General features: G+C 42.4%; 2 protein-coding genes across 23 annotated transcripts in view; one reads left to right on the top strand and one right to left on the bottom strand.

Moving 5' to 3' along the window:
* TIMM8B (translocase of inner mitochondrial membrane 8 homolog B) overlaps positions 1 to 12,073 on the top strand; it is a 1,180,384-nt gene that overhangs the window by 42,882 nt on the left and 1,125,429 nt on the right. Inside the window, exon 1 of one of the 5 annotated variants that reach the window (XM_050757798.1) lies at positions 10,858 to 10,861. The exons of 3 other annotated variants lie outside the window; for them this stretch is intronic. The gene's annotated coding sequence lies outside the window, so the exon portion shown is untranslated. Of the gene's footprint in view, positions 1 to 10,857; positions 10,862 to 11,726; positions 11,731 to 12,073 lie in introns of those variants that run through there. One more of the 5 variants, XM_050757791.1, reaches the window with a different exon arrangement.
* Positions 1 to 12,073, bottom strand: part of NCAM1 (neural cell adhesion molecule 1) — a 313,863-nt gene that overhangs the window by 52,150 nt on the left and 249,640 nt on the right. For all 18 annotated transcript variants that reach the window (XM_050757660.1, XM_050757663.1, XM_050757661.1 and 15 more), the window contains exon 8: positions 5,522 to 5,664. In XM_050757660.1, the coding sequence (XP_050613617.1) occupies positions 5,522 to 5,664 (143 nt within the window). The remainder of the gene's footprint in view (positions 1 to 5,521; positions 5,665 to 12,073) is intronic.

The following is a 12,073-nucleotide window of genomic DNA, read 5'->3' as shown; positions in this document are numbered from 1 at the left end:
GAATGCCCAGATGGTATGCGGGCTCTGGCATGTACCATCTTCATCAAACATGGCATTCCATTCACAAGTTGGCATTCGCGAGCCAACCCAGGGACACAGGGGTTAGGGAATTTTCCACCCACATCTAGATTTTTTTATTTCTCCAGCACTTGGAAATCTATTCTCCTTACAGTTTATCTGTTTTTCATACTAGGATTCAAAGATATGACAGCTGCATTGTTCTTTTTATTACATGGCAAGACTGCCTGATTGTCTCTGATGTTCAGATGGAAAAAGGATAGAAAAGACGCCAGAATCATAGCAACGCAATTCAGGGAATGCAAATAAGTTAGCAAACATTTAGTAAGAGTCCACTAAATGCAAGGAACTTCTGTGAGAAATGAGATGGAAATATCGAGTTATGTCACATGATGTGGGAATGAAGAAGAAGGTGAGAACAGAGGAACGTGCAGAGACCAAAGGAACGGTGGGCCAACATGTCAAATGTGCTTGCCAATTCCACATCACTTAGAAGCTTGTCGGTTACATGCCAGGGCTGCAGGAATCAAGATCTTTCTTTTGAGAGACTCTATCACATTGAGTTGTATGTTTTTTCAAATCTGATTATTCTTGTGTCTCTCCCAAATCACTATGGTTCTGTGGCTTTTAGAATAACTAGTTGCGAGTAACACAAAGCTTCCAGTGACACAACCTCTTACTTTTGTGCCTGGTGGAATGATAGGAAATATCTTGGCCCTAACCATTTGGTGAACGTGTGACCCACATTAAGACAACCTGATATGCAAATGTACACACTTATGAAATAAATCAGGTATGATTAGTAATCCTCCAAAAATTGTTCTAGGTTGTTTTGATATTCATATTTTATTGTCTTACACACAAGTCTGTAGGAATATGTATATAAAACAAAGTGAAGCATTTCTATAATTTTCTTATGTATTCTATTATTCATGTGCCCACATACTGGATAAACCTGACTCTGATTGCTCAATGCAGTTGTCTTTTCCAGTGTTTAAAAGCAGGCCCTGAGTTTGTACTGAATGAGGAATTTTTTCTGGTGAAAAGGAAATTCCAGCTTCCAAAGAATCCAGAACTTCAAAAGTTCTCTTACTTGTGGGATATTCTGTTAGCCTAAGATTCAAGATTCACGGAATGCTTTTCATTTTTCCTATCTCTTCTGATCTCAATTCTTCACTGCTCTTCTTTCCTTAATAAGGCTTTATAGGCCTTTCTTTGTCAGCCATTTCAAAGGCATAGAGATGTTCAAAGAGGCATATGATGGATTTTTTCTGCCAGGGATAGAGTATGTAAATCATCATCTGTGGGTCTCAGGCAGTACGTAAATGACACCTGGAATTTAGCAGCACTCACTCAAACACCTGGCAATATTTAAAAGGAATCTATGCAGGATGAGTACTGAAATAACATGGATGCAGAAGCTTTCTGAGGTATCACAATGACTTTCATACAGATGATCAAATTGACCCATTATGACGGTCAACTTTTTTGGTCAACGTAATAGTAACTACTAAGTAATGCATCAACTTTTGGACAGCTGATCTATCTTAATGATCTGGATGACCCAAACAATTAGGTACCCTAGCTATTATCAGTTGTTGAGCTAAACCAACTCAACTAGCTGAAGCTTAACTGATTGGTAATGGTCATTCTCAGATGAGTGATTAGACTCAATACAGAGACATGATTAAAGGTAGAGTGTGACCTGAATTCAGGCTCATTGTACTTGTTTTTGCTTATCTCCCCCCTTCTTTTATAATGAACAAGAACATTGGTATTCCATTAGAAAGTCAATAACCACATGTCTATGGTTGAATGCCCTCTTTTCCACCTCTTCCCTTAAGAAGACTAATACTAGACTACACTCGGCAGTGAAGCAAAACACAAAGCTGCTTTAACTCACTTACATTGTAACTAACTTTATTAAAGGAATCATTGAACCTTCCACTAAAGTAATACAAACCATGAGAGAGCACTGTGGCACCGTGGCATCAGGTGGCCTACCTTCTCAGCCACCGAGCCAGAAGGAAGCCATTGTGGCAGTCCAAGGGCTCTGTACTTGACCTTGTTTTAGTCAACATTTCTATCAGTGACTTGGACAAAGATATTGCAAATAAGTGTTCATACAAGGTTGGAAGCAACAGCTAATACAAATGTTAGATGACGACTGCATTGGAAGACTATTGAACTGCCTGCTCTTTGCTCTTGGGCTCTATGCTTAGGCTGGGATCCCCACTGACTGCTCTACTTCTTTACTTTTAATATACACATGGGTTGAAGTGCCCCGGACACACAGATTTCTAAGGTGAATTTCTAATGACAGTCAGTCCTGACTGGTTACAAAGATGGACTCAAACAGTCATTCTCAAGCCAGGAGGTGTTTGTATGTGTCATAGTTTTAGTAAAAATTAGAGGTGGTTACTGGCATTTAACAGGAAGGGGACTAGAAATGCTAAGTTTCTTGCAATGCATAGTACAGTCCCAGTGAAGGAAGCCTCTTCCCAAATTGCCACCATGACCCTGTTGAGAAGCACTGGTTTGCAACAAACAAAATGCAATTTTTAACATAAATAAATATAAAATTCTGCAATATTGGTTAACCAATCAATTGCATAAGAACAGGATAGGTGATATGTAGCTTAAATGGGGTTCATGTAAAAAAAGACCTGAGCATTTTAGTTGACCACAAGCTCAATACGAGGCAACAGAATAAGGAGACTGTTAAGAGCTAATGCTCCTTTACCTGCATGACGGCATCCACATCAAAGAGGCAATGGCCCTCCTGAAGTCTGCATTAATTACGCTGAGCACAGCAAAATTTTAGGGGAGCACTAGTGAACTGAAACTATGCAGTATAAGACAACCAGAAAGATAAAAGGTATGGAAACTATGACATATGAGAAATAGTGAAAATAACTGGTGTGTTCAAGGTAAGAGGAGTGGACTGGAGGAAAGTCGAAGAATTTTTAATGGCTCTCATGCAAAGGACTGAGTGGCAGAGGCTGGGAGGACTAAGCAAAGGAAGGGGCAGGGTAGCAGCTCATTCTGCTCTTCAGCATTGGCCAACTCCCCTGCAGAGGACTGATACCATCACGTTTCAGACAGGGACCGACTAGCTTCCTGGCAAGGATGCTAGGCCAGGGTGCCAGGCGAGACTGGATGACCTCAAAAGGTGCCTCCCGAATATCTATGATTTTAGCATTTTACGTGATCTAAATCTCAGGAGGCTTCTTTACCTGACCAATTAGATACAATCATCTATTCTCGTTTGCTTAGCATATCACCCTGATTTTAAAAAGAAAATGGTTGTTTTCCACTCCTACAATTACAGTGACGCTAGTAATCTTGATTCCTAATTATATAGATTGCAACTTCGGATGGAGGAGAACATGAGGAGAGGCTGCCAAAGTAAAAATGAAATGTATTTTCTGTACTCCAACCAGTCATGAACAGCCCATATTTGTTTTCTTAATTATTAGCTATCCACAGTGTAAGATGGACAATATGCCTCTTTGATGTCAATATATAATTAACAGAAATGGCAAATTTTCTTATATAGAGTTTCACTCAGGCAAATATGTCAGTCCGGTGTCACATCACTAGCTGATTCGGAGGACTTGTTTTAACACTGATTTACTCATGTTCCAATAAAGTGAACTTGAAGGCAAGTAAAAGAAATACAATACAACCAATGTGGCTGGACTGAAATAACGATCTAAGATTAAGACAAATGATCTATAGCGACAGCAGAATTACATAAAAAGTAGTCACTACTAGGCTTGAGACAGTCTCTGCTGGACACCTGTCTCCATATTTAGCAAGTATGAATGTGTATTAGTTCCTGGCTATTATTCTCATTCTAGAAAAATGAAATCATAGCTACAAGCCAGAAGTGCCAACCTATTAAAGAACCTCAGTAGGCACAAATCTTAATAACCTTTCTGGTCTAGATTGGCTGTTGAGCTATCCCTAGAAAAGATATAGAATTCAAAAGCATCATTCATCTGAGGCAGATATTATTTCTGTCCTTCACTGTAGGTCAAAGACATACACTGGGTCACTCTGGACAAAAATCTACTTTTAAGCTAATGTAGAAAGATCTGCCAAGCAGCAGCCTTGTGGTTTAAGCCCTGAAATGTACATTCAATCCGCATAACACACATGAGTGGGGCTGAAATCTTAGCTGAGGGTTTAATTCTAATGTTGATAAAGAAAGTATCCAAGTAAACACCACATCTCTTAATCTAGCTGGTTTTCACAGTATCAAACAGCATATGTGAGTTTCAAAAATATTTAGCAGTTCCTCAGTTGACTTTTTGTTAAGTTGAATTTAACTCTGGAGGTAAAGGTTGCAAAAAATAATAGGTTATTTGGAAGAGCAATTTCTGTTCCATTTGATGCAGTTTTGTTTTCTATTAGTGGGAAAGAAATCAGCTCCTCAAATGCAAATCCCAAATTTAGCTCTGGTATTTCACACTATCCCTTTCTGGCTTTATTTGAGTTTACTCTCTCTAGAGATTTCCTTTGGGCAGGCAGAAGAGTGAAGATCTATCATTTTTGACATTCTGATCAGTAAGCAGTCCATTATAAGTGTTCCATAAGGCAAGGCCATTACTACTGAATAGGTGACAAAACCTGGGATAACTAAAACAGAGCCCATTACTACAGGATATATGAGATGAGATTGGAGAAGTACCATAAGAGGGTTTAAGTTGCATTAAAACCAAGCTTTTTCCTCCGACTTTTGGCCCACTCAATAATCAAGGGCTGTATGATGTGGGGTCACCTCAGTTTTTATATATTGTCAACAATGAAGTATCTTTCTGGTGACCTATAAATCCGTGGACTTCAAAGCTCAATCTTTCCCACCATTTTGATTTGTCAGGAAGGTTGCTACAATGTTCTTAAACCCTCCATGAATATATTGAAAAACCGGGATGTAATCATCACTTAGAAACTGCTAAATATTTTTGCCTTTAGAACAAAATGATATCCAAATGTGACCAAGAATACAGGCAGACACAATGGCAAACAAGCATTTGTGCATAAGTGCATATATAGCATGAGTATACAAACACAAGAAAAAGAATTAATAGGTTCATTTTGAGCCTGATTATTTCTGGGAGATCTTTCCTAGGGTGCTCTTGAGATGATGACAATGTCACCTGGTGCACCTAGGACATTGCCTTCTCTTTGTTCCCTCACAGCTCCATAACTCGGGGATTGAAAATCACCATTGCCTCCTCCCCACAACATCTAACTTGAGCATGGCCATACATCACGCCCCCGCCAACCTGTCCAAGGAATTGTGCCTATTCCATTGCAAGGGGATGCTGAGCAGGCCATGTCCTGCAGGCTCGGGGAGGGAGGCCCCGGGATCTGGCTGTGGCCTCTGGTGACCATAACCCATCTCCCAGCTCACCAAAGAGAACTGGGCACGAGCAGACTCAATCTGCTTTGAGTCTGCATTCCAAGGCCCTGAAACTCCTGGGCAGCATGATACCTTTTCTTCGCTGCTGATGTTCCGGGTAGAAGTCCTCCAGGTGATGGAGGGAATGGGGTCTCCAGAGGCTTCACAGGTAAGAGTGACCTGCTCCTCCAATTCCATGGCAGTCTGGTTCTCTACATATGTGATTTTGGGTTTTGCTGAAAAGACAAAACATTTCTCTGAGTTTATCTAATTATCGAGCTTTCTGGGTTTCAACGATGACATGCACCTATCCAACAAAGGTTATCTATCTGCTAAGTATAAGACCCTAGTCTAGGTGTTTTAGGAGATACAGACCTGACTCCCCAAGGCTTACAATGATGTAGGCATGTGACAACACAGAAACCATAATAAATAAGAAATATCCTATCGACTAAGAGTGATAAGGGCAAGGAATGCAGGAGGCATGACGCAGTGGAAGAGTGCCTCCCTGGATGGAGCCTTCAAGAGGAGATGGCTTTGGAGCTGGGCCATGGGATTTTCAGCAGGTGGAACTCTAGGGTGGAGATGGAGTCATTTGAAGTGTAGGAAACTGATTGAATAAAAGCAAAGAAGCAAGAATATATGAAGAGATGGCTGGGAAGAGAACAGCGTGGCATGAGGCACAGGAAGCAGAGGCTGGATGGCTGGAATTTTACCTGGTGCCTGGTGGAGGCCCACAGACAGCATTTAATCAGCGACACAAAAGCTTCTGTATTTCAAGAAGGTTAACCTAGGGACATTTCAGGAAGCGTTGGACTAGAGAAAACTTTGAGGTGGGAAAACCAGTTTGGAAGCCCTGGCAATGACCCAGATGTGCGGTAATGCTGGATTCTGAACGAGGTCGTTCGAGAGGAAAGAGCAAAGAGCAGCTTTGAGACAGATGCTGGAGTGGAGGAAGGTTCAGTAAGTGGCAACTGAAGAGAGGGCAAGGAGGGGTGAGAAGAACCAAAAGGAGCAATAAGAAGGAGTCCAAGTGACTTGGAGTCTTAACGACTGGGAGAATGGTATCAGCATTAACTCAAATGAAGAAATCAGGCAAGGAACTGGATGGGGGCTCTGGGGTGGGCTCAGGATGGGAAGGAGATGAGTTGAGATGAGTTCATTTTCCAAATGTTTTGGGTAATGCAAGAAAACACAAGCATTCCAAAGCTAAGTTAAATGTTAAAACATTAGAGAAAATTGAATTTTCCCAATTTAAAACAATTATGCTCTGAAATCGCTGAACTTTGTGTGGAAGAGAAAAGATAACACTGCACAAATGTAACTTATTTCGTGAATAAAGGAAAAGGCCAGGCTATGGAAACAAACAAATGAACCAAAAAACCCCAAGAGAATGATAGCTAGTTTTTGAAAAGACTACATTTGCTTTATATTCAAATTCATACAGTAACCCTAAGTAGGCGAATAAATGACTGCCTATATATATTCTCCATGTTGAGGTCTTTGATGCTGATTTAATAAACAGAAAACAATAACAGAACTATACACTTTTTGTTACAAATGCCTGCTTCTACATGAAATCACCTACATAGTTCAAATATTTGCCTAAAGGTAATGCATACTAACAGCCTGTTTAGCAAATCCTTTTTTGATGGATAGCACATAGGCACATCTCAATCCAATTTGGCCAGATGTTCATAGATTTCAGTTGATGGAGTCCACATGAATGAGGTTAAACCTCATAGGTTTCCCTATTGTGTCTTCCTTGATAGATATGATTTTCGAGAATATTACAACTTGTATTGGAAGGAATATGTGCTAAGTGCCATTGACAGGGAAATTTTAGAGGGCAAAGTAAAATAAAGGTAAAATAAAAGAAACATGAAAAACAAAAAAGGCTAATAAAATAAAATAAAATAAAGGTAAAATAAGAGCTGAATCTCTATATTATAAAAGTCACAGAATAAAAAAATTAAAAAAAAAATTCAGCCATACAACTGAATCTGCTAAACTCAACAGTTGTTTTGAGGTCCAGAGATAATCTCAGGAAGGTTGAATTTGGGGCCTCTTAAAATCTTGTCAGACTCTGAGATCTGGACAGTGTTTTGCTGACCTTCTCCTGACCTGCGGTACTTTGTCACGGCAGCCGAAGGTTAACAGAAGACAGGCAAGGGTCAGTTGCCATCTATTAGTATTTGGCCTTGGTGGCTCCATTTCACAGATGGCTACAGAAGGTGCATTGTATGACTCCTTAGAAAAAAGGCAAACCATATTCTTATTAAAATATGATCATGGCTAATTTTGTAGAGTCTACAAAGTGCTGTGGGAAGGAAGGCAAGCTTCCCACTGATAACTTAATTCTCTATTACTCTAGAAGCAGTGCTACTGTCAGAACTAATTCAGAAAGCTCAGAATGCCACCTTAGAAGAAGACAGTGATATACATAATTTATTGTCTAAATTGGGACTCTCTTGAGAGTGACATGAAAGGCTCTAAATAATCGCACCAGGACAAAGGGCATTAGTAGGCCAACAAAGACAAATGCTGGGTCACCCTACTGAAAAGATTTCCTCCCTCTGCTTTCCAGCATCTAGAGGAATCTCTCCGGGTTTCATCTTCCTATACCCCCCACCCTCTATTAATTAACCTCTCTTATGAGTTCTTGACTTTTGGATCCCTGTTCTATTCTCCACCTGCCTCCATGGGCCTTAGTGCCTCAGACTGTTCTACTGCACCTTTCCCCATATTTCCTCCTGTGAGTTTTCCAAGAATGCTTTCCACTAAGAGGCAGCCTTGTCTACTCCCACTCCAGTTCATGCTCCTACAACCCAAAGAAGAGCCCTGAGGCCCCTGTGTCCCTGAACAAAGAGGCTGGACACTATGCTATGGGGCATGACCACATGCACCTTCTTTCAGGCTGCTGCTTGTCCTTTGCTGTAACCCTCAAGGGCTGCTTGAGACACAGGGCTCCTAGCCACTGGTGAACTTGCCTCAGCCACAGAAGCATGAGACCTCAAGAGCATTTACATGAGCATCAAAGGAATCAATACAGACAAAACTTCTTCAGAGGCATGCATGTGGACAGCAGTAATGAGAATTCACTGTCAAATTTAAAGGATGAGAGGATGCACCTACGTAGTAAAAGGAGCATCTAGCTAATAACTAAGGCAACATGTGCTAGAACATGTCTTTTTCTTAGGAAAGAATGATGCCACTTAGATACAAATGATATCATAAAGTCCCTAATTGAGATATGTCCCGTACATACTGATGGACATCCCTTCTTGAAGCCACAGGACTTCTGGGCTTTTCTTTACTATCTAAGCTACAGGCTTCCTCCCTTTTCTACCTCATTGCTGTAGACTCTACTCCCACTTAGGGAACCTGCCCCATTTCTCCCCTAGCAATGGTCCACGATGGCAAGTTGGAAGGGGATGGAGAGGGAATAAAAGGGAGGAAGAAGATGGAGCCCTAACCAGCTGGTCCCCCCGAGGTGGCTCCCTAGCCCTGTATTAGTCTCTTCAACCAATGGGGAGGCCAGTGGAGGAGGAGAGAAAGGAGGATGAGAACGGGAGGTGGATGGGAAAAGGTGGTGGAGAGGAGGCACCAGGTTCCTTCAGGGAGGCTGTATGAACGCAACTCAGACTATGACAGGGGACGATTCCCGTTCTGAGTGGACTCAGTCTCTACAAGTCTATGATTCCTGTCTCTTCAGGAGCCCGGCCACCTCTTCTCTGTTTGTCCCACTATGCTCCCTATTCTTCCAGCTGCAGTTTTGGGAAAGAAATTGTGAAATGTGTGTGTGTGTGTGATGAAGAGGGGTGTATGTGTCCAAGGTAGGGGGTGGGAAGACAAATCTTGTCTTAGCAGTTTCCCCGCCCTACTCTCCCTGCCTCATGACCTCCTCCCGTCGACCTGACCCACTCTCTTCCCTCTACCATGGTCCCACATGGCCCTGCACTCACTGCTCTGGGGCAGCCATCACCACCAGAGAGGCCTGGAAGAGAAGCCGAGATCTGTTCATGCCCAGCCAAGTTGGGACTGGGTTGCTTTTGCAGAGAAACCATGAGCTATCTGGTGGTGCAGGCAGAGTGCACTAATTCTAGTTTTGCCAGACACTCCCTATATAATTCAGACACAATATGTGTTCTGTTGGGTTTTGTGGAGTTAACAACCATCACTGTTAGATTAGAGAAGGGACTTAGGAGCCACCTGCCTCGGTCTGAATCCAGAGGCACGTCATCCCTCTGTGATCAGGTTTCTCCTTTGTAAAACGGGGATAATAATAAAACCTACATCATAGGGGAGTGATGAGGATTAAAAGAGTTAACTTACAGATAGCACTTCACAGAGTACTTGGCACATTATAGGTGTTCTGGTTGTGTTTGATATTATTATTATTATTACTTTATGGAGTTAAAGTCTAAAATAATTTCCAAAAGACCGGTGATGATCGTGTCTCCAGGCTTATCTCCCTGCCACATATGTATGTTTGCTTCATCACATAGAACTAATGACAGTTCCTCCATTTATTCAATCTAGTGCCTACTGTATGCGGGCTACTGTTTCAGGTCTTGGGGATGTATCTGTGAGTAAAACACACATAGCCTCTGTCCACAAGAAGCTCCCATTCAACACAGCCTGTGCTTTTCTTGCCTCTGTGCCTGTGCCTAGGCTGCCTAAAATTCTCATCCACTCCTTCAGCTGGGTAACTCCTACTTATGAAATAGTACCTTTTAATGACTTCTCTAACTTACATCACACAGGACCAGAGAACTTGCTTCCTACAAAACACTGTGCATATTGCTATTATGAAGTCATAACAATGTATTGTCGTTTCAAATTTCAGCATTGACTATCTACATTAGCCTGTGAACCTACTGATGAGAACAGAGTCCATGTTATTCATCTTCTAAACTTGGCAATGACTGAGTCCATAGCAGTCACTCCAATGTTGCTGACTGACACTGACTATCGTAACGTTTGTGCTTATCCATTTATCTCCCTCTTTGTGTTTCCCAGGGTCAAGGGATGATATCCTCCTCATCTCTGTAGCCCCTCTGTCCAGCAACAATGGTGATCAATACACATTTATTAAATGAAGGGATGAACAAATGCATCTATCTTTTTCTATAATATGGAAAAACTTACTAAAACCATAGTGATTGGGGAAGATCAGTCTGAATTCAAGAAAAGACTTTCAAGAATATTTTTCATGAAGTTTAGCTTTCACTCTCAAATACATACAGTTAACTTGAACCAAACTGATAGCCTGTTTCTAAACCCAGCTGTTTACTACTGAATAACCAGCAGACCATTTGCATATAAAGTCTTGATTTTCAAAGGTCTGTGTTTATGAACAGTTCTCCTGATCAGGCTGAATAAGCAGGTCCCAACCCTGATTCCCGGGTGCACATTTTAACGACTTGGGGGCTCCATGCACCAGAGCTGCCCCTCAGACTGGCACCTCCTCAGCAGCGCTGTCTACAGTAGACCAGTTTATCTGTGTGCTTTGTTTTTTTTTTTTTTTTTGAGACGGAGTCTCGCTCTGTTGCCCAGGCTGGAGCACAGTGGCACGATCTGGGCTCACTGCAAGCTCCAACTCCTGGGTTCACGCCATTCTCCTGCCTCAGCCTCCCAAGTAGCTGGGACTACAGGCGCCAGCCACCACACCCGGCTAAGTTGTTTGTATTTTTAGTAGAGATGGGGTTTCACCGTGTTAGCCAGGATGGTCTTGATCTCCTGACCTTGTGATCTGCCTGCCTCGGCCTCCCAGAGTGCTGGGATTACAGGCTTGAGCCACCGCACCCGGCCCTTATCTGTGTTTTCTAAACAGACGTGTGGAGAGACTCGAGGGCCATTAGGTTAAACATTTCTCCGCAACCAATTCTTTTTTCAAGATCAGGTCAAAATGCCTTTCAGTTCTGAAATGAATGGAAGTTTCCTGAGTTTATGAAGATGAAGTGAGCAGGGATGCAAGGGCTCTTCTATGACACTGTTTCACACAGGCCAGGGAAGGAAGCAAACAAGGCAAAGCAGCCAGCCTGTCGGCCACTAAAGTTACCAAGGGCCTATGCTAAGTCTGGCACTGTTTGGAGTCGCAGGGATAACGCCGTGTATGACAGCCAGGGTTCTGCTATCTTGAAGTTTACACACTAGTAGAGGTAGGAGACAGACAATCCCCAAAACAAATATGCAAATGACATGTGTTCAGGTACCGTTAGGTACAGAGAAGAAGATCCAGTAAGAGTCACGAGAGAGAGATGAGTGGAGGTGGGTGGGGGTGGTCGCAGTGCAGGGGGAGCTGAATTAGCCAGGGCAGTGGAGGAAGGAGCCACTGAGAAGGTGAGTTTGAGTTAAGATCTGAATGGTGGATCAGAAGAAGGCAGTTCAGAGTGGGTCAGAGGGAAAGACAGTCGAAGCAGAAGGGATACCAAGGGCAAGGACCCTGAGATGAGGAACAAGCTTGGTATGTCTGAGTGACATGAAGAAGGCCTGTGTGGTCGGAGAACTTTACATGTGCAGCAAAGTGAAAGAGATGAGGCTGGAGAAGAAGGTAGGGGCTAGTTCATGTCTGGTCTCGTAGGCCATTGCAGGGAGTCTGGCTTTTATTCTGGTTGCCACAGGGAGCCACTGGAGGCTTTC

Source organism: Macaca thibetana, chromosome 14, assembly GCF_024542745.1.
Source record: "Macaca thibetana thibetana isolate TM-01 chromosome 14, ASM2454274v1, whole genome shotgun sequence".
NCBI classification, from domain to species: domain Eukaryota; kingdom Metazoa; phylum Chordata; class Mammalia; order Primates; family Cercopithecidae; genus Macaca; species Macaca thibetana.
Note: the sequence above shows the minus strand (reverse complement) of the source record. Positions and strands in the feature narration are given on the sequence as shown.